General features: G+C 42.9%; 4 protein-coding genes across 5 annotated transcripts in view; 3 read left to right on the forward strand and 1 right to left on the reverse strand.

The window, feature by feature from the left end:
- LOC108034119 (LIM/homeobox protein Lhx3) overlaps nucleotides 1-13,964 on the reverse strand; it is a 31,185-nt gene extending 17,221 nt beyond the window's left edge. Inside the window, exons 1-2 of the mRNA XM_017108904.3 lie at nucleotides 13,610-13,964; nucleotides 11,851-12,304 (exon numbers count right to left, since the gene is read on the reverse strand). Of these exons, the coding sequence (XP_016964393.1) occupies nucleotides 11,851-12,217 (367 nt within the window). The 5' untranslated portion in view covers nucleotides 12,218-12,304; nucleotides 13,610-13,964. The remainder of the gene's footprint in view (nucleotides 1-11,850; nucleotides 12,305-13,609) is intronic.
- Nucleotides 7,374-7,713, forward strand: LOC108034122 (uncharacterized). Its single transcript, XM_017108909.3, has 2 exons — nucleotides 7,374-7,471; nucleotides 7,531-7,713. Exon 2 carries the CDS (start codon nucleotides 7,531-7,533, stop codon nucleotides 7,711-7,713), a length of 183 nt encoding a protein of 60 aa, XP_016964398.1. The 5' UTR covers nucleotides 7,374-7,471.
- LOC108034121 (uncharacterized) lies at nucleotides 7,730-8,422 on the forward strand. Its single transcript, XM_017108908.2, has one exon. The coding sequence runs from the start codon at nucleotides 7,730-7,732 to the stop codon at nucleotides 8,246-8,248; it is 519 nt and encodes a 172-aa protein (XP_016964397.2). The 3' UTR covers nucleotides 8,249-8,422.
- Nucleotides 13,965-16,374: 2,410 nt separating the features above from the next.
- On the forward strand, nucleotides 16,375-21,029 carry LOC108034260 (3,4-dihydroxyphenylacetaldehyde synthase). 2 transcript variants are annotated; one of them, XM_017109117.3, is made up of 3 exons: nucleotides 16,375-16,768; nucleotides 16,832-17,066; nucleotides 19,718-21,029. In XM_017109117.3, the coding sequence occupies exons 1-3, from the start codon at nucleotides 16,689-16,691 to the stop codon at nucleotides 20,933-20,935; spliced, it is 1,533 nt and encodes a 510-aa protein (XP_016964606.1). In that variant the 5' UTR covers nucleotides 16,375-16,688; the 3' UTR covers nucleotides 20,936-21,029. The 2 variants fall into 2 exon arrangements, with proteins under 2 accessions (XP_016964606.1, XP_016964607.1); XM_017109118.3 differs by lacking the exons at nucleotides 16,375-16,768; nucleotides 16,832-17,066 and adding an exon at nucleotides 18,492-19,083.
- The last annotated feature ends 162 nt before the right edge of the window (nucleotides 21,030-21,191 follow it).

Consider the following 21,191-nt stretch of genomic DNA (forward strand, 5'->3'; position numbering starts at 1 on the left):
GCTCCTGGCTCTCGAATTCTCTCGCCGGCCAGGGACAAACTTTCAATCTGTGCCCCTTTGGCTGTAGTAACTGCATGGTCACGTCCACAGAGCCCCTAGCTTTTCCACCCACCGCCCCCCTCTAGAAGTTGCGGTCATAAACTCAACTTAGCTGCAAGTTCTCAGTTGAGATACGGCAAAACAAAAAAATTGAGACGTGCAATGGCCCGCTGCAATCACCAATTTACGTGAGCTCCCTGTGTGGCAAAGGGCCCGGAATGTCCTGACACGCCCTCATCGGTGACCCAACTGCATGTCTACCCAGAGGTCATCCCAACGTTGCCACCAACCAACCCCTGCTTACGTACACATGGCGAAATATAACCTTGCTCCTTATTGAAATTGAATACAAAGTGTTTTGAAAATATTTAAGACACTAGGAAATCAGAAATAAAATCAAATCACTTTTTAACAAAAATAAAACATGAAAGCTATATTTTTCTTATAACATATTTTCTATGATCTTATTTTAAATACGTTAGGCAATTTGAAATTTAATTTCTTTTATATTTAATAGTTTAACTTATTACACTACTTTTCGAGTTTTTTCCTCTGTTCTCTTTTTAAAGCGCTTTGACCATTTGGAGTTCTGTGCACAATTCTGGGCTTTCAGTTTTTATTATCCCTCGCTGTGCGATTCCCCAATGTGCTGGCAACTGGGAGTGGAGTGCACTTGGAGCGCATTCTTTATGCCTGCTCATATCCGTGCGAATGTGCCGGGGCCAAAGTACGAGTATCAGAAATTCAAGCGGCAGGCCACAAAAACCTCTGACAAAACTGACGGCATTTTCGCACTCAATTACTTTGCATTAGAGACACCAAAGACGGGGGGCGAGGGAAGGTGGCCAGCAAAACAGGGATTTGTGTCGTTCCATTAAAGTTTTATTCACGCAATCGGCCAGGGAGCAGGGGAGTGGGCCTTACTCCTTTCCGCCGGAGAAACCCGATCCGAAGACCAGCCCACAATCCCACCCAACTTGTCTCGCCACGGCCCGAACGATAATAAAAAACAATTTGCCACCCATTGGGCATTAACGACAACAAACGACAGCCGCACCAGCCAGCAGCTTCCACCCCCGACCTTCCGATTTTTCCGCTTTTCACCGACTTTCCCGATACCAAGTAGTACCATCCCCCTTTTCCGTTGGCGTGTCTGGTGCAGTTTTGTCACAAATGGCAACATATGGCCGAATGGTTTCAAGTGGCCGAGGACCCAGGCTCTCATGCAATAAAATCATTTTGTTCAGTGAACGCTTTCAGCGAGCCCCGAATAATTTGCGACATACGCTCAAGTCAGTGGACAGGTCAAAGTGGTTGCGAGTCGCAGTAGGACCATCTCAAGACTTTGGGTGTCGTGTGCGTTTGGGAAATAAACCCATTTGTCTATTTGCCAGCTTGAGATTTTCGTTTTGTGGCTCTTATCGGAGGGGCGGCAAGATTATTGCCCTTCCACCGCATTCGGATTACTGGGTCAACTGCAATCCACCTTTCGACAAACATCCGATAGCGACTGCACTGCGGTGACTTCAAAGCCTATAAATAACTTTACTCTAGATTTAATAAACGATTATATTGGACTTAAATCCAAGTAGTCAGTATTTGTACTCTATGGGCTCTATGCTGCCTTTCAATTGGCCCAATCAGCTACTCGAGGCGCAATCAGTGCCGCACATACAAATATACTTATATGGCCACTCGACGGAGCTCAGGCTTTCGAGTGCCTCGTAAGCCAGATGGGGTCCTCCCTCTTCCAGCCCAGTGCCCCGAACCCGAGAGATAGCCATCGTGCCCCGGGGCCAACTGAGGGTTAGGCCATCGCTAGTTATACAACATTTGTTTGACACTTTCAAGTGCTCGCTGACTTCGTTGGAAAGTAGTTCAGCAATCTGTGTAAATATTACGGCAAGCTAAAACAGAAACCGAACCAGTTGAAGATACAGATACAGCTACAGAACCCGGAGCAGAACCTCCAGCGGCACTTCTTAGATGTCCGGACAAACAAACCACTGAAGAAGGCCAGGGGAAACTGAGAAGAAGTAGGCCTAAACTTTCGATTCCCATTATACGAGCTTGAGGAGTCCAACAAGAGATCTTATTTTCTGTGGTTTTTGGTAGACGAATCTGTGGTTCCCCAGTATGGCAACTAAGTAGAGTGTGCTTTAGGGGATGATAATCTTTGAAAAGTAATCTATAAACATTGTAAATTATATAACTTTATAGAAATATTTAATAATTTACTTCTTTAAAATATTTAAGGCTCATCTAGTGGGTACTACGAAGTCGAAACACTCCATCACAGCACACCACACTCGATTCTGTTTATAAAGGTCTGGAGTGACACTTATCTGCTCCGTGATCGGTTCTGTGAGATCGGTAAAGGTTAGGCAAAACTTAACTTATCGTGCCGTAAGCCCGATAAGCCCCAATAAGTGGCGACACTCGTGGAATTGACTGCCGACTGTTTTCTGTCCCAAAATCAAAACAATAGCCCGAATCTGCAATCGCTCTTCGCCATTTCCGTGTGGGTGAGTTCAGTGCCGACTGACCGACCTTTGCAACCTGACCACATGGCGCATCCCGAGACGAATGTTTCAACTCTTTTTATATCGGTTCCGCCGTCTGCTCTGATTGGAGCGAAATTAAACTCCCCTTGGAACTGGCGATAAGTTAACTAATCGCGGCTATTATTGTTGAAAATGACATATCGGGAATTAGATTGCTTTATAATGACAACTTTCCAGCATATACAGAAGTGGATGCCCACGTGAATAGCTTTCAAAATATATATGCCAATAATAACACATTGATTGTTCAGCATTGTCTGTGCCGTTATTATCTTTAACTAGCGAAAAAACCCAAGAGATAATTTCAGCTAAAATTAGGGGCTTACTCGCTCAAAGATCGTGACTCATTCAGGCTATAATTCGCCTGGCAACACAATCGGCTATATTTGTGCATGCAATTAAAAAAACTGAGTTCAACTACCCTCTTATCATTAGCTAAAATGCAGTTTGTTAAATATATTAAATCATCTAAATTATTATGATCTAAGGGGTGTATCATAGGAGTTAGAGATTTCTGCGGCTAATAATATGCGGTTGACTTGGCTGGCCAAAGAAAGCACAAGCACAAAAAAATGGAATCAAAAAAGCAAAAAACTACATCCCGATTTGATTGAAAGGTAAATACTGCATAACTGGGCAGGAGTGATGGATGGTGGTCGCCGGACAAAGGATCCTGGCTCTACAGCCACCTGCTGGGACCACCTGTTTAGATATGCCTCGGACAAAGGAGTCCGGGGAGCGAGACAAAGAGCATAGCGATGTGGAAAATAATCAGTGATAAAATAAGAGCATAAAAGGAACGCCACCCAGAAAGGGGTGGTTAAATTTAACTCGGAAGTGGGAGTGGGGTGGCACTTCCGAGGGGTTGAGTGGTTTGAAAAGAAGAATTGTGTGCATTATCCAGCGGATTCACGTTAATAGGCCTCATTTAACGCTGCTGGGGTAGATGGCTTCCCCTTTTTGGAAGACCTGCAATACCAATAAAACCATAAAAATCACTCCTCTTCCCCTGAGCAAACACATCGGCAAGCAAATCTAGATACTAGCACTCGTACTTCTCTTGGAACACAGTTTCTGTTTCATGTTTTTGGCCTGGCCTTATCAATTGGTACATTCGGTGTTCTCTTCTTTACCTGAGCCCGAGGGGCACCTTGTAACCGGTGGAACAGAGTGTCAACAACAGTGTTGCCTCCTCAATGGGCAAATCTTGTTCCCGGCGATAACATAACCGCTGGAAGATACTCCTACACCGGGCACATGAAAATAGAAAACGAGAAGAATGCACACGTTGCGTATTTATAGATACCCAGATACTTAGATACCGCGGGTAAAGCCTTATCAATGTTCAAGGTATCGACTGAAATGCCGTTCAAATATTTACACCCAGCAGCAAAGCGGTACTGCCCCCATTTACCCCCGGCCCGGAGCTACTGCTAAAGAGTCCGGGAACGGCACGATGATAAGCGGGAGCGGACATGGGTGCGCTAATTGCGGAATGATAAAAAACAGAAAGTAGCTAACCGAGGCGGCTACCATGGCCACCCCCTTCGAGTCTCCCAGCCCCCTCTGAAAGCAACTGGCCCGGGGCAAAAACCACGCAAATGTTCCATCAACTTGGTTGCCACTGCCCGGATTTTGGATTTGTGAAAATGGTAAAAGTGCCAGGGAGACTTTTCTGTTTGGCAGTCTCAAATTTAAATGCCCTTGCTAAATTTTTGCACACTTCAGTATTTATTAGTAATAAGTCATTAATTTCCCAAAAGAAATGTTAACTAACATATTGGATAAAAAATAAATAAAATAAAATAACAAAAATTAAGCAAATAATTGTAACTTCTTAAATACATTATTTACTTGGCGGGAGAATTACGGAAATTAAAATTTGATGCGATCTCTTTCTTAAGTATTTAAGGAAAGGTAGGGGCTAAATAAAACATTTGTCTGTTGATATAGTTAAAACTCAAAATAAATCACTCAAAAAACAGAGACTTGTACCACTTAAAAGTTACCTTCTAATCGACCCAAACATATTTGGATACACCTATGATAAAATACATTTAATTAGGTTTTTTATATTTTTGTTGGGCCGGTATCATATTAGCTGAAAATTGGATTTCAGTATTGACCAACGTCAGGAGATTCATGATATTCCCTTGGGCAGTGTTGTGGAACGCTACAAGTCTCATATTTGTGTAGTTTTTTAGAGTATTTCAATATCAGCATACGCCTTACAGTCAGTAAATTCTAATAAATTCTACTTTTTCAAAGATTTTTAAGTTGCAGCTGACAATATAAACAATGTCTTCGAAGAAACTTATTTAAAAATAGTTTAGTTTTTTTTGTGATCTACTGCAGAATTTCGGCTGTAATCTAGTATTATATACGTGTTACTTTCAATGCAAAGCTCTTGAAAAATCAGAAAACTCTCTGCAAGGGTATGACAATTAAATAAAATAAGAATTCGTATCTGTGTTCACTTTGTTATTGCCAGCATTTTCGACTCGTATTTGCCTAAACCGGCCCCTAAGGAATACGAAGAAGCTCCTGAACCCCAACACGTTGCTAGACAGTTATTGGGTGGATGGGGTGTAGAGCCCAGGATGAGGATGGGATGGGTACGAGGATGTTCCTTTCTCTCCGGGTTGTTGGCAGCTTCGACCGTATTACATAAAATAAGAAAAATTATGATTTCTACAAGAGGGAAAGAAGTGGAGGGTTTTTCGGGGCTGAGGAGCTGAGGGGCGGGCTGTTGCTTAACTGTCAAAATCGTGTAATTTAATAAAGTTCGCTGCGGGATATTGTTTTTTATAGAAGCCAGAGCAACATTGAGACAGCTTTTGCCAGCTGCCAAATGGGGAGTGGCTGGAAAATTGTGGCTTGTGTTTTTTTTGGGGTGGAGAAAGTAGGGGAGGTGGAAATGTGGCTCCTCTAAGTGTGCTGCACAAATACAAAAATATTCAGTTCACTTCAGTTACATACAGCTGTGCAACAAAGCAATGTTGTCTTGTTGGCCCGCCACAGGCACTCCACAAACACACTCAAGGGGCGAAATACCCTACGTATATATACAAATAAACCTATCTATATATCCGCACATATAAACATAGCTGTGCAATGTTTTCGTACATCTCACTTGTTTACTCCAAAGCAGCGAAAAAAGTTTTTACTTTGCAAAATATACAAAACTTATGCTTTGCGGTGAGTGGGAGGCAATTCTAGAAAGGAGACAAAATCCAAATTAATATTGCTCCTTTCAAGAGTTTTAAACCACTTTTTTATAAAATAAATATATAAAAAAGGTTTTAAATCTTTGCAAAATTATTCAAAACCCTATTATTTTTGTTAAAATTAAAAAAAAATATTTTTATGGTGACAAAACTCGGTTCTTAACAATAGAATAATTGCACTTCTTATTGTCATGTATATAAATCATTTGTTGTACTAAGTATCAAATAATTAAATTCAACATAACTTTTAAATCACCGTAAGCTTATGTTTGTTCATCCTTTTCCTATTCATCATCATTATATATACCATTTTTTAAAATTAATTTCGCATTTTAAGGCAAGGAAGTATCCTATTTTAAACAACATTTTATCTAGTTTCTAAAACAAACTCCCCTTTTAAAGCTAGTCCCAGATGTCTTGCCATACCCAAGTGACATCCCCAGCCATTTGTGCTCCGTTTATTTTTTACCAAGCGAAATTCCTATTTTATTTTATTAAGCAGCGAAGAAATATAAAAGTAAACAGTTGACTGCGAAAACACACATGACTGTGTACACCCTCCTGCTAAAAGTAAAAAAAGAAAAGAAAAAGACGGGCATCAGCCCCACAGAAACCCACGCCCTCACGTTTCCAGCGTCATATGAACGCCCCATTATTTACTTAACATAACTTGAACATTCGCCTTCAACCCCCTGACAAAAAAGAGCCCTCCACGGGGGAGCATCAGACGTGGCCAAAAAAGCAGGAAAAAAGGAGCAGTGGGTGGAAGTGATGGAAAAAAGGTGGGTGGCGAGGTAGTCGCTTGGCCTACCTGCCAGTCGGCAGTTGGCTAGTCAAAAAGCTGTCGTCGATGCTAAGCGCAGACCCAGAAAGCCATCAAATATGCAGGAGGAGGAAATGTGCAGGGAGGCTCCGCGATTCCCCGTCACTGTCACCGTCACCATCGCCATGGACGAGCCCCAACCCCCAGAATCCGGAAAAATGGCGAAAAAATGATTTATGTGGACGCCGTAAAGGAAGGAGCGAGCGGACGGAAACGAAAAGCCAACAATAACCGGGGAAAATAACAGAATCAACTGATTTCTCAACTTGGCTCTGGGCCTGCTTTTGTTTGCCAGACTTTAGTGGGGGGGCTCTGATAGACCCTCAGTTTCACCTTCCTTTCGGGGACTTCATTCTTGTTTTTCCAGCAATGAAAAATGCTGAAAGTGTGCTCCACAGACAGCGGACTCCAATGGTATTGGGGTCACCGAAAAGGTATAAGATATTGATGTCCCCAGGGGGAGCTGCTTTCTTAACCGAACCTTTAGAAAAATAACGAATTTCTTATAGAAGGTGCACGGGATATTAATGCTCATCAGATGCTCTAATTTTCCAAGCCCTTAAAAAACTTGGGCATGTACACAAAATTTATGATTTGCATGGTGTTATAATTTATCTTAGTGATCTAGAAGGAATGTTCCCATATTTCGCAAATCTAAATATTTAAAAATGCTTGAAAACCACCCCTTAAATATACATTTTAGGTACAAACAAAGGAAACCCTGCCTTGTCAAAGATAAAGCAACTTTCAATAGACCTACACCAGTTCCTTATCAAGGGCACCCATTCTGGTCCGAATTTCAAAATTCCAAAAATAAGGTACGTACGCACACAAATTGGTTTTACTTTATTGTTCCTATGGATTCACTTCTACACAGATGTCTGACATCAACTTAACTGCCTACAACGTCTTCCGACGCGATCTGGCCAGAATATTCAAGACATTCAACTCATCTACACAAACCGATTTTACCGACGACATCAGCACAAACACCGACCTCGATTACAAGTCCGATTTGGAACTCAATCTTTCGCAAATCTACGATCTGGAACTGGATTAGGTGGTGTCCCGGGTATATGAGTGATATGAAATCGATGGTAAACAGAAAGAGACCTCTGCGATCGCAGTCTGAGACCAACACGAAATGCAGTCGAGCAGCACTTTTGGAGCCCCAGCGCTCCAGATCCCAGGACAGTAGGCAAGTGACTAGGGAGTCTCAACCTGATTCACTTAGGGAAGCCTCATCTCAATCAGTTCTGGAGGAGGTGCCATCGAGAAGGAGTTCCATCACCACCATCGGCAGTGCTGACCTATCTGAATCCAACTCTGAAACTTCTGGCTATACGACCGAGAGCAGTTATCAAACGGCCCCAGGATACGAGCGCCTTGCACAAACTAGTTCCTACGCCAGTGTCCAGAATTCCGCGACAGCGAATTACCTCCGGGAGATTCACGTGGCCATAGACGCCTTGGCCAACCACGAGGAGATTCAGTCCGTTCACCGGGATCTAAGGGAATTGCTGACCAACGAGATGGCACTGGTCGGAGGCACAAGTGGTCCAGTCATCTATTTAATAGCATATAACTATATGTAGTCAGTTTTAAATATTTCCCAAATTCCAAAGTGAAAAAGTCAGCACTTCTTAAAACTGCACTTTAAGATTTTAAGCAAGACAGATATAAGATATGTATTAAATAAGAAAAGCATTCGGAGCCCATGAACTCAGACCAGAATAACGTGTTCTAAAATAAATACGTTTTAAGCTATATTTAAATCCATATTATATTCTAATAACATTTTCCTAATATTATCTTTAAACACGTATTGTTTAGACAAACGAAATACCTAATACATCTTAAATTCATTTTTGAATTCTAGGAATTTTGACCTCAGGCAAAACAAACATTTCTTCAAAGGGAATGGCGCCCTTTTAAAAGTCATCTATTTAATCACTTTTTTCAGCTACAAATGGGTCTGCTCATTCGTTCAGCCATTTCAATGGACAATCAGTTCTTGAATGAAGTGTTTGCTCTTACTGCGTGATCTGCGCCTGTTGACATTATGACAAATTACATAAGCTGAAGGCAACAATTGCCGGAACCCATTCCGGAATCGAGGGGAGGCAAGAGGAAGGAAGGAAGGAAAGAACAAACCAAAAACGGATACGCTTAGGAGGGTTCTTGGAGTGGGTTTACGGGGTGGTTCGGGCATAGGACCCTTAATGGGAAAGCCACACAAGAACTGCTAACGAAGGACACGCGGCCAGCGGTTGAGCGACAAGTGCGTTTGGGAAAGCGGGCCGAGGATATGGGCACAGGACACCGAGGTCCTTCCGGCGGGGTGGATCGTCTGTTTGCTCAGCGCTAAGTGCACCGAGTCCCTGGGCAAGTGGAAATGATAAACATATTTACACAATTTTTGACAGGCGAACGGGTGAAACAAAACACCCGTGGGTGCAGTCCTCCAGTTCCCCGGCCCTTTTATTTTCCCGGTACGCACTTGAAACAAGCGAAAAGAAAACCAAACCCAAACTCGATAAATATGTTTATGGGCAAATAACAAAATATTTGTCGATTGCCCGAACGGAGTGAGGGAAGGGGTGGGACTGTGGGTTCAGGGTAGGGCAGGATCTGAGAGGCCGAGGGCTTTGGGCTGGGGGCGCAAGGAAGCACCGCAAGCGCATAATTCAATTTTTCTGCTCGTTTTTGCACGTCGCCCGGCACACGTCATTCGAATCCTCTGGGACAGCGAGCTGCCACGCTACACCAGCTAAACCCTGCCCGGCAGCACTGGGAAAAAGATACAGCAAAGGCATAACAGAACTACACATGAAAAAAAGTAAGATGGCAACAAATATTTGTTATGACTTGTGAATTTAGTGTAGGCTGTAGACATAGTCAGTTAAAATATGAAAACATCAGAGTTCAATGTTCTTAATATCAGAAAAAACAAGAAAGAACGCTTAAGTCGAGTGCTTCGACTATCAGGTACCTCTTAGTCAGCTCAATGGAGGGGAATGAAGATATATAAGCAGCAAAGCGATATTTTAGGGCGCCACCTACCGGCTGTTTCAGTATATGTTATGTGGGCGGCAGACAGAGTGGGCAAGTCACCCCGCTGAAAGAAACGCAGGAAGCCCAGGAATCTGCATGCGAAGTTTGACTGTTCTAGCTCATATGGTTTCGAGATCTCAGCGTTCATACGGACAGCCAGACAGACGGACAAACTTTATGGGGTCGAAAACGTTTCCTTTTATCTGTTACATACTTTCTGACGAATCTAGTATACCCTTTTACTCTACGAGTAACGGGTGTAATGGTGATTGGAGAAAAGTTAAATGAAGTTTTTTTAAAAAGTTTTCGAAAAGTATGCACTACTGTGTAGAAGTAAATTTCAGAAAGGATAATTATTTGCAGAGCCTTTATATTAAATAAACATTTAAATAATCTTTCTAAAGGAAATCTTTAAAAAATATTTTAAGGTAACGATCTTCGGATTAAATAGGGTCTGCACCAAGCTGAAAATAAAATTTTGATAAAGACTGATATATTGCACAACAACTAAGGATACACCAAAAATCTAAATCAGTACTTTCCGAGAGACTTTCCCTCAGTGCACGCACTTGGCCAGGGATGCAGCGGATATTAGTGACACGTGGCGAAGGCTCGACCAAGGCGATCTGAAGGTCCCAGCACATGCGGTTTCCGGGATCTGCCCCTCCAGTTCACCGGATATATATTATTTGTTTGTAATTACGCGTGTTCTAAAAACGAAATCCCGCCGCACTTGAAGCCGGGAAAATGGATAAATGCTGGACTCGGCTGAGCCTGCTCTTTTCAATGCCCGAGTTGTCGCGGGGACACGTGCATTGGAGCGGCTCTCCAGGTTTGCGGGTATTCCCAGCGCATTAGCAACAATGCCGGGGACATTTGGAGTTTGTCAACAGTTGCGCCTTCGGATTTGGTTACGGCTTTTGTCCTTGTCAGCGGCGCGTGTCTCTGTCCGATGTCATCTTCCCCACTCGACTCGGCTCTATTCTACTCGACTCCAATCCGCAGTCAGTTGTCAACTTTCGGGGCTGGCTTTTAGTCCGGGGATTGCCGATTGATTTGGCGTGGGATTTTCGAGAGGGATGTGTGTGTACGTACTCGAGTGTGGGAGACATGAAACGAAATCATAAATGTGACAAGCCTGGATCTTAGTTGCGGCGGTCTTAGCCACTCCAATAGAGAAATCCCTTTGACCAGCAGCAAAACCAGGCAGCCATAAATCATCTCCTTGGCAAGTTCCTCAGCATATTTCCTTGAGCAAGGAAACTTTTGCCAGTTATATATTGGCCATCCCCTTTGGACCCGATGTATATATATTTCGAGGCGAGTGCATAAAAAGTTGGGGGCGGAGGGACAAGCCGAGCAGCCACAACATTGAGCCATCCTAAAAGGGCATTTGAAATGAGCTCCTCGGAGATGTGAAGATGGCGGTCTGCCACCGGGAAAGCTTTCGTATTTAATTGAAAAACACTTAAGCTGCCGGTCCGGGTCGGAGATGGAAATGGAAATGGAAATACCGCAGTCAGGCCAACCGCAAGGCTCTCATATGACCCCAAAAGACCGACCCTATGACCCCAACTCATCTTCATCGCAAGACCCTTCTTCTGGTGGCTCATAAAAACAAAGGGCGAGCGGCAAACAAAAACTTTGCATAATTAAAACGCGGCACACACGGCAAAAAACAAATGTCATCCAATGGGTTACTTTGGTGACCCACAAAAATATAATTTTCATTGCGAATAGGCAATATTTATTTTAGGTTCAACTATGTATGTATTAATCCAGTTAGGATTGTATGAATTTAAGAAAATAATGATTAGGTGAACAATACATTAAAGGTCTTAGATGGTAATGTATTGATGTGAAGGGAATAATCTCTGAAACATGTGGGCTCCCCAAACTAAAAAAGGTTAGTTCTGTCTCAAGACAATCTTTAAAATTATACTTGTATCATTGCTACATTCGTGGTTATAGGTCCTTAGTTTGTGAATAGAAAATAAGTAGAAAACCACTGAAAGTACACCCGTGAAAATCTGAAACCCAAGATCTTCCTGGTGCCACTAATTGTTCTCTCTGCAGGAAAATCTCCTAGGCAGCGCTCAGGTGGACATGGCTGAATCAAAGATGGCATGACTTGGCCACTTACCCTCGAGCGCACGGTTCCTGGAAATTAAGGCGAGCACCAGTTCGGGATTTGGGTCATCCTGGTCGACAGCCAGGTGATTGTGTTGCGGATGCTGCTGCTGTTGCTGCTGCCCACCGACCAGGTGAGATGCCTGCGGCGTGGGTGGCAATTGTTGCTGCTGCTGCTGATGGATATGCGGCTGATTCTGCTGGTGATTATCCATGACTGTCAGGTGCTGTTGCTGCTGCTGCTGCTGCTGCAGCTGGGGATGTTGCAACTGCGGATGCTGCTGATGCTGATGTTGATGTGGCTGCTGCTGATGCGGATGCTGGAGCTGGTGCTGGTGGTGATGATGTAGCGGTGGCGGTGGTTTCAGGGTTTGCATCATTGCAATGGGCCGGCGATTCGTACACGCGTCGTATGAGTTATATTTCAGTTAGGTTGTTTCAATAAGCACACGGTTTCCCTTGAGGCCCTATAAGGTATGGAAAAACGCTTCTTTGGTTAGTGTTTTTGCGCACTCGCGACCCGTTTAACTAAGCGGTAACGAGTCTCCGCTCGGCGGGATCGCTGTCTGCTCGATAACTGGCATTGGTTCGGGCCTCACTGCTGCCCCGTTTTTTGTTTTCTCCTTATCGCGGCGGTCTCTTTGGGTTCGGTTTCGGTTCTTAGACTCTACGGCTCGTGCTCGACGCTCGGCTGCCTCTATCAGTTAGAGTAGCCAGGGACTTGAACCATTGGAATTTGTTTGCGACACCAGGGGGACACTAGACCATCAATCGTTGGGTGCTTTCGACCAGGCGAAAGTCAGGTGAATCTTTATGTAAGTGGGGAAGGGCCAATCTGATCAGCAGCTATGAATATGATCACCGCATATCTACTCTTTGTCCGGCTCGGGGTGAATTTTTGAGGAGGCGAGTGACTGACGGTCATTATTATCTGTCGAAAAAGAGTCAAGGTCCGAGTACTTACTAAGAAAAAACTGTAACGTGTGCAACTGTTTCGTCCCGGAAATCAATACAGTGAAATCTAAAGCTAAATGTAGCCGGAACATAAAGTTATTTTATATTTGAGTTTCTGCTGTTGTATTATAAATAAGAAATAAGTGTCTTTTGTTTGCCAATGATACTTCTTTTATGTAATACATTGATCATAAACTAGTTCGATTTATGTATTTCAGTGATGTTTGACAAGTAACAGTTTAATTTTGTTACTTATTTTTGTTGTTGTAATGATTAATCGTTGCATAATGTACATTTTATTATAAGCCAGAGCCTGTCATTTAAAATCGTAAGTTTAAGTTAAAAATGTTTAGCTGTGGTAAAAGTCAGCATGAGCCTTGAACAGCAAAAAATCTTTACACCAAAACACATTTAAGTAAGTTGTTCTTAAATTAAGAGCACTCGTTCTTAAAATCTCGGTTAGTGCATTTTGGCACCAGTGTTTTCAATTTGAGAACGAAAAAGTAATAAGACAAAATTAAACGGAGGTTTTTTTTACAAATTTTCTTGGTAGTTGTAGACTTCTGAATGACTAATAGTTTACTTTTTTAAATACAAAAAGTAAATACAGCCAGTCCGACTTAATGAAAACATCTTAAACCTCTAAAATGTCGTTTTTTAGAACCTTTTCAACTCAGATGAGAACGTCACAATGTATAATAATTATTAACAGCAATATTACATTTAGTCTTTCATAAGAAACTTCCAAATTGATTCTCACAGCCCTAACAAGTTTTTCGACGGAGAATGAAAAACCCATCGAACTGAAATGCGTTTACCCCTGTTGAGTTTTATTGCGACACATTAACACTTTGTAATTTCAGTATTACTTCGACTTTCGTTTATTTAAATATTTTTTTTGACTTTCTCGTTTTATCTTGATTTCATTTGCAATGGCACTCGGCACGGACTTAGGCGAACGCCATTTTGGCGACGGCAACGGCGAAGGTAACGGTTTCGTAAAGGAAAACGACGACGGCAAATGCGAACCGAGTGCGGCAAAATGGCGACGGCATGGCTAACGGTGAACAGCGAACGTCGAACAGCAAACGGCGAACGGCTAACGGTAAGGTGCGGTAACGGTGAAAGTACCAACGACAACCCTGGACACGGCAACACTGGCAGGCGGCCGACAGCGGTTGTCCGTTGTTATTGTTGCTGGTGGGAATCCCCTATTTGCCGTGCTGCATCTTTATTTATTTTCCTCGCCGAGCCGTCGTCTCAGCGTTTTTTGTTCCATTTCGTGTTTTGCGCACTTTTTCACGCTTTTGTTGGACCCTGTGCGAGGAGCTTTCAACGGTACGTTCTCCTCTTTTATGCCATCTGCCTTTTGGCCGCCCATATGGGTATGCTATGCGTGCTGGCGTTTGGGTGTGTGTTTACCAATTGATCTTAATGTGACACAAATGATATGGTAAAATGCATACAGCCAGCCCTGAATGGCAGGACAACAATGGCAACAAGGCGACAACGCCAACAGCGACGACATTTTTATGCTTCTTTTTGGCCATGCGCATGTGTATCGCTCTCTCTTCCCCTGCACCATTTCCCCAAAAAGAAATTCCCCGAGCATTACAATATTTGTAAAACGTAAAAACTTTAGCCCCCAAAAAAAAAAACAGAGATAACTTTTGTTTCCCTCTGCCTCAAGAATTTCTAGCTGCAAAAGTGCAGGAAAGGAAAATAACTACAGCAAAAAAAAAGAAGAGAAAAGTGGGTAGAACAAAAAGCCAACCAACGTCGAGCGACACCTTCGTTGGCCCCAAAACAACAGTAAACAGCACTTAAAAGTCAGCAGCGACGTCGGCAGAGGCGAACAAATATGAGAAACTTAACTCAAAAGTCCAAGTCAATACGCGGCGCGGTCGCCAAAAAAGCAGGGCTTCCAGGGGAAAACTGGCACCGCCCCTTTATATTGAAAATCGTTGGAAATCGGCTGATAGGCGAAGCAACAAGAACAAGAAAAACCCCAAGCGTTTCCAGGCATGCGCATGTGGTGGCACTATCTTATCGCCCCAGCGTCGCCATTAAAGTGGGTGGGTGGCGGTTCTATTCCTAGGGTTCGACATCGTTCCAGCGCCGACGCAGTTGGAAGCCTGGGCTTGGGTGGAAAGGGGCTCCGCAACCCGAGTCACCCTGTGCCCATGCTTGCGCTGTATCTGCATAAGGTCTTGTCTGTCTATAGTTTCGGTCCCCGTATATCCGTGGTATATCCCAAGCTCACCCACCCCTTTCCAGGACCCCTCAAATGCGTTGCGTCTGCAAAAACGATTTTGTTTTCGCATTTATTTATGAGCCGCTTAGAGCGCGCCAAATACTTTGCCAAACACTTTGAACCCCCGAAAACCCCGAACGCCATCCTCGAAAACTCCGTCCCACTGGTTCCCAATGGTGTCCCCCACCCACAGAAGTGGGCGCTAGAAGAAGGTCGTTTATGGGTTGGGTTGCGCCGAATGGGGAATAAAGAACCGCGAACAGCTGGAGTGCATGGGTGGCTCCAGAAGTATGTCGCATAAAAGATACTTTTTAAAATAAAAAAAAACAACAAAAGAAAAAAAAAAACAGAAAAACAAAACAAACTATAACATATTTTTTGGGAAACTTATTACATTATTATAGATTTTTTTTATTAATCTAAAATGCAATAATCAATAAACATTTTCTAGGGTATTTATAAAAAAATTCATAAAGGAAAGGCAAAATGCCTATAATTTTGTAGGTTCCTAAATACTAATGTTATATTTTTTGCAAAAATCATACAAAGGATAGAAATAATAATTTCTATAAAAGAAAAGCTTAGAAATAACTGTTATATTTTTATAATATATGCATTTCCAAAGTATTTATAAGTTCGCAAGTATGACACAGTCTTAAAAAACTTTACTTAATAATTTCTTAATAAGAAAAGCTAAAAAGGTCCCAGATGATAATGGTATTTTTTCTTTTTTATGAAAAACTTAAAGTTAAATTTAAGTAAATTTCCATACATAACTTAGCAGAGCAACAACGTGCCACATCCAACAACACACGAAAACACAGTATACCCTTGAACCCCACGAGTACCTGGTTCCCAAAAAGATATAGGCTAAGAGCACAAAAATGCAGCATGACCCTGAACTGATCGTCAATGGGTGGCTGATGAAATGCACTCCACGCAGAGCGGTCCAATACAACCCAATCCAAATCCAATCCGAACCCAATCTACGGTGTGTCCCATACGGAGCCTCACTTCCGCGGTTACCAAATCGACTTTGACTTTCAAATTTTCCAACGCTTTGTTGCGGCTGGAATCTAATGGAGTCGTTAATGGTTGAACACATGAAGTATTTTGCCAAATGGGCTCGACTTGGGACAGTTAATTGCTGATGATGCGATGATATGGAACCGGATTGACAGTGAGTAAGAGGGAAATACGGCGCGGGGATTTAGTAAGCAGTGCAAATGTTTGGATAACAGATTTTAATAGACAATTAACAGGCAGTTTATTTAAATTTTCTTCTTCGAAATTTTTCACTTTTGTCCGGCGATCTCTTTTCGTGTCGTTGATAGTTACATAAACATAAATCTTGGCAATGGGTCGCAGACGACGAGACACAAGAAACTTGCTGCCCCTGCACATTTTCACACATAGCCGGATTTTTGTTTTTCCCCTCTGAACTTTTTATTGGGTGCCCTACGCGACTACGACTCGAGATTCGGAGCTCATTGAGACTTGGTTAAAGCGCAGCCAGCTCATTTGTAGATTCGAATGTCAGCGGTGAACAAGTGCGGAACTCACCGAGCGGATAACCACCTAAGTTCCCTCCAAAAATCGTGCTTTTCCTTGGATTAAAAACATCAGGATCAGGATCCGTTGCTATGGACTTTGACGAGTTTCGCGAATTCGGCCATGCCTCTATAGAGTTCCTCATCAACTATCTGAGTGGCATACGTGAGAGGTGTGTGCCGAATCGAGAATAATCCTTATAGAGCTGCTTTTAAGCCTTTATCTCTCCCCACAGAGATGTCCTGCCCAGTACGACTCCCTATGCGGTGATCAATCAACTGCCCAAGGAGATCCCCGAGCAGCCGGAGCACTGGAGGGAAGTCCTAAAGGATCTAGAGAACATTATCCTGCCGGGACTGACCCACTGGCAATCGCCGTATTTCAATGCCTTCTATCCTTCCTCATCGTCGGCGGGCTCCATCATTGGCGAACTGTTGATCGCGGGTATCGGGGTCCTCGGATTCAGTTGGGTAAGTGGAAAATACGAGACAAAGTACATTATAAGTTATTTTGATTAAATACGTCTTTAGGTCATTTAAATTATTTCGAACAAATGTAATCTTTAGTTAACTTGTGCGTGCAATCCCAACCTATCCCAAGCATTTCTGGGTACATGGTTCTCGATGCTATGTAAGTTCACTGAAGCAAATTCGATTCAAAAATTAAATATCGGTTCAAAGTAACATTGATAGTCGTTGCTTTATAAATAAATAGTTTAGAATTCATTCTATAGATTCCATTAAATTTTAGGTAAAACGGATATTACGGGTATTTTTCCTTGTCTTGAAAAATTAAGTTTTTTGATTCAAAAAGTTTCTTTGAACAGAAATAATGGTAACTGAAAAACTAATTTTTCAAAAATGATTTTTCTTAATGTTTTTTATGCTTTTTGAAAATGATTAGGAGTATGCATCTTTGTCCCTTTTTCATACAAATCTTTTCCGACATTGTCACCTACAAAGAATCATACAAAATACGAAGAAAATTATTTTTGAACATTTTTTTTTGCAGTTGCCATTAGTTTTGTTAGGAGAAAATTTTGAGTCAAGAAATTTAAGTTTTCAAGACAAGGAACAAAAATTCAAAAAGTTCATTCCTACACATATTCGGAATTTTTAATAAGTACTGGGTTAGGAAAAGTAGTGTATCATTCAAAAGGCATTTAAATTACCTTGTATAATAAAGGCCTGCACCAAAAGCATTGAGCTGGTAGAAACTACTGATAAATATTTGTTAAGGCTTATTGGTTTCAATATCACTGTGCGATGCAATGCATACTTTAATAATCATGATGAAGTAAATATATAGAAAATATACCCCACGAGAGATGGAAATCTTAAAGGCCTAATAATCTTAATTCAAATTAAGGTTCATTGGGGCCACGTTTAACAACCAACTACAATAAACATTAAAACCTATAATTTGTTCACATAGTTTATTAAGAGAATACGTCGAAGAGAGCACTGAAAAAGAGAAAAGAGCTCGACTAAAGCCTGAACAAAAAAGTGGGAACAGTTGGCAGACATCATTAATTCTTTTAGTTGGTAACGATATCTTTGGCCAAATATATGAATAATCCAACAACTTGGTACAAAGAGCCATGCAATCAGAGTGTTTGGTAGATATGAACGATTAACATAATTGAGGAGTAATTGGTTTTCTATATTTATATGACGGAAATTATAATATCGTAAAACTAAACTCCACGTGCACGCTGTGTTTCCTTAACTTAAAGATCCGGCACGTTTGGTATGTCACTGCCGGGAAAGTCAGTATTAATTATTAGTTAAAATAGCTACTTTAAAGACAAATTAAAAATAAGAAATGAATTGTAAATGAGCAGAAACACTTAATATTTTGGAATACTTTAGAATCGTTAAGAAGTTTATAGCTACAATTTTAGTTAAACACATGTGCTACCTATTGAAATAGCCAGATTTCGGAAACCGGCTGAACTGGCAGTTCTGGAGGCTGTCCAGAGAAGTCGGTGTATAAAAGCCGTCCGTCGCCGGCGATCGGTTTCAGAGTGAACCTCAGGCGACTTGGCGTAGCATCAGCGGATCATATTGGGAATCGTGTTGGGTAAACAAATCGACAACGGAAGAGCAAAACCAAAACAAACAGAACGTGAAAAGTGCAAATAGAAAACGACATCGAAGCATTGTCAGCGAAATGGATGCCAAGGAGTTTCGGGAGTTCGGCAAGGCGGCAGTGGACTTCATAGCCGACTATCTGGAGAATATCCGCGATGACGAGGTGCTGCCCTCCGTGGAGCCGGGCTACCTGCTGGACCTGCTGCCCACGGAGATGCCGGAAGAGCCGGAGTCGTGGAAGGAAGTCCTTGGGGACATAAATCGCGTGATCAAGCCGGGGCTCACCCACTGGCAGTCGCCGCACATGCACGCCTACTACCCCACCAGCACCTCTTATCCCTCCATTGTGGGTGAGATGCTGGCCAGTGGGTTCGGCATCATCGGATTCAGCTGGGTAGGTCGGATCGCTGGTGAAATCTCGCTTTGGGCCCATTGTTTTGCCCGGCTGAATGGTCGCCCATTGTGCGCAGTGGGTGAAAGTGAATCCAAGAACCCGACAAACAGGTTGCCAATGCACCGCATCGAAGAGAGTTTTCACACAAATCAATCGGCAATTGTCGCGATTTAAACATATTGTGCCGAAGCCTCTCACCTCAGCCAGGCCTATAAACTTAGAAATTACAATTTTTAAAGAATTCATTAGCACATTTATTAGCAGTTATGTAGAAATAAAATGAGTGAGGGTCTATAGTCCAGTAAAATTAGCCTATAGTAGGTTAAATTAGTTAAAGATAAACTTATTTATAGATATATAAGGTATAGAAAAGTTTTAGAAAAAATAGGTCAATTCCCTACTTAAGAAAAAGTCCACACTTAGTAGCGTTTTCTTATAAAAGTGGGTTCTAATCCTTACATTTTCATTCTTTTATGCTTTTTAGAAATTTTATCTTTACTTGTATATGTTTTGAAGTTTTATTTGACAATGGACTAAATGCTTTGGACTACCCCATTTTATATTAATGTCCAACATAATATTTTAAATTCTATTTTTAATCCTCGAATTCCTCGTTCCTTCTCATCCCCTGCAGATCTGCAGTCCCGCCTGCACGGAACTGGAAGTGGTGGTAATGGACTGGCTGGCCAAGTTCCTGAAGCTGCCCGCCCACTTCCAGCACGCCAGCGAGGGACCCGGAGGCGGTGTGATCCAGGGGTCGGCCAGCGAGGCGGTCCTGGTGGCTGTCCTGGCTGCCCGGGAGCAGGCTGTGGTCAGCTACAGGGAATCGCATCCGGAAGTGAGCGAAAGCGAGGTGCGCGGTCGCCTGGTGGCCTACTCCTCGGATCAGAGTAACAGCTGCATTGAGAAGGCCGGCGTTCTGGCGGCCATGCCCATTAGGCTGCTCCCAGCTGGAGAGGATTTCGTACTCAGGGGAGAGACTCTGAAGCAGGCCATCCAGGAGGATGTGGCGGCCGGAAAGATTCCGGTGATCTGCGTGGCCACCCTGGGCACCACGGGCACTTGTGCCTACGACGATATCGAGACCTTGTCCGCCGTCTGCGAGGAGTTCAAGGTGTGGCTCCATGTGGACGCCGCCTACGCCGGCGGAGCCTTTGCCCTGGACGAATGCTCGGATCTGCGAAAGGGCTTGGATCGAGTGGACTCGCTGAACTTCAACCTGCACAAGTTCATGCTGGTCAACTTCGACTGCTCGGCCATGTGGCTGCGGGATGCCAACAAGGTGGTCGATAGCTTTAACGTGGATCGCATCTATCTGAAGCACAAGCACGAGGGTCAGTCGCAAATCCCCGATTTCCGTCACTGGCAAATTCCCCTGGGTCGTCGCTTCCGAGCTCTAAAAGTTTGGATCACCTTCCGAACGCTGGGAGCCGAGGGCTTGAGGAATCATGTGCGCAAACACATCGAGTTGGCCAAGCAATTTGAGCAACTGGTGATCAAGGACTCCCGCTTCGAACTGGTGGCTCCGCGAGCTCTGGGACTGGTCTGCTTCCGTCCAAAAGGCGATAATGAGATTACGACCCAGCTCTTGCAGCGTCTCATGGATCGCAAGAAGATCTACATGGTTAAAGCCGAGCATGCGGGTCGTCAGTTCCTCAGATTTGTTGTTTGCGGCATGGATGCCAAAGCCTCTGATATTGATTTCGCATGGGAGGAGATCGAGTCCCAACTGACAGATCTGCAGAAGGAGCAGTCTCTGACAACTCGCAAGGCGGGAAATGTTGGCGAACTCACTCAGCACTTCCAGATCCATCTGACCAACAATAACGCAACGCTCGAGAAGTCTCAGTGAGAAAAACAACTTAACTATTTATGTTTAGGTTTTTCTTAGTTCACATTGTAGAAATTAGTTTACCACATGTTTATAAATAAAGTGAAAAGAAATACGTACGTTTTTTAATATTAAAGAAATCGTTAAAAATGAAATGCCTGTGGGGTTTGTAGGTGTGCTTTTGCATTGGGGGTGTGAACGAGATTATGTCTGTATATCTTGATTTTAGTTTAAAAACAAATAAACTTAGTCCCAATCAAGTTTAATTGAATATATT

This window comes from Drosophila biarmipes, chromosome 2L (genome assembly GCF_025231255.1).
Source record: "Drosophila biarmipes strain raj3 chromosome 2L, RU_DBia_V1.1, whole genome shotgun sequence".
Lineage (NCBI taxonomy): Eukaryota > Metazoa > Arthropoda > Insecta > Diptera > Drosophilidae > Drosophila > Drosophila biarmipes.

Coding starts and splice junctions, on each gene's coding strand:
- LOC108034122 (XM_017108909.3), top strand. CDS start 7,531: ATGTCTGACATCAACTTAACTGCCTACAACGTCTTCCGACGCGATCTG.
- LOC108034260 (XM_017109117.3), top strand. CDS start 16,689: ATGGACTTTGACGAGTTTCGCGAATTCGGCCATGCCTCTATAGAGTTC. Junction 16,769..16,831: donor CTGAGTGGCATACGTGAGAG/GTGTGTGCCGAA, acceptor CTCTCCCCACAG/AGATGTCCTGCCCAGTACGA. Junction 17,067..19,717: donor GGGTCCTCGGATTCAGTTGG/GTAAGTGGAAAA, acceptor CATCCCCTGCAG/ATCTGCAGTCCCGCCTGCAC.
- LOC108034121 (XM_017108908.2), top strand. CDS start 7,730: ATGAGTGATATGAAATCGATGGTAAACAGAAAGAGACCTCTGCGATCG.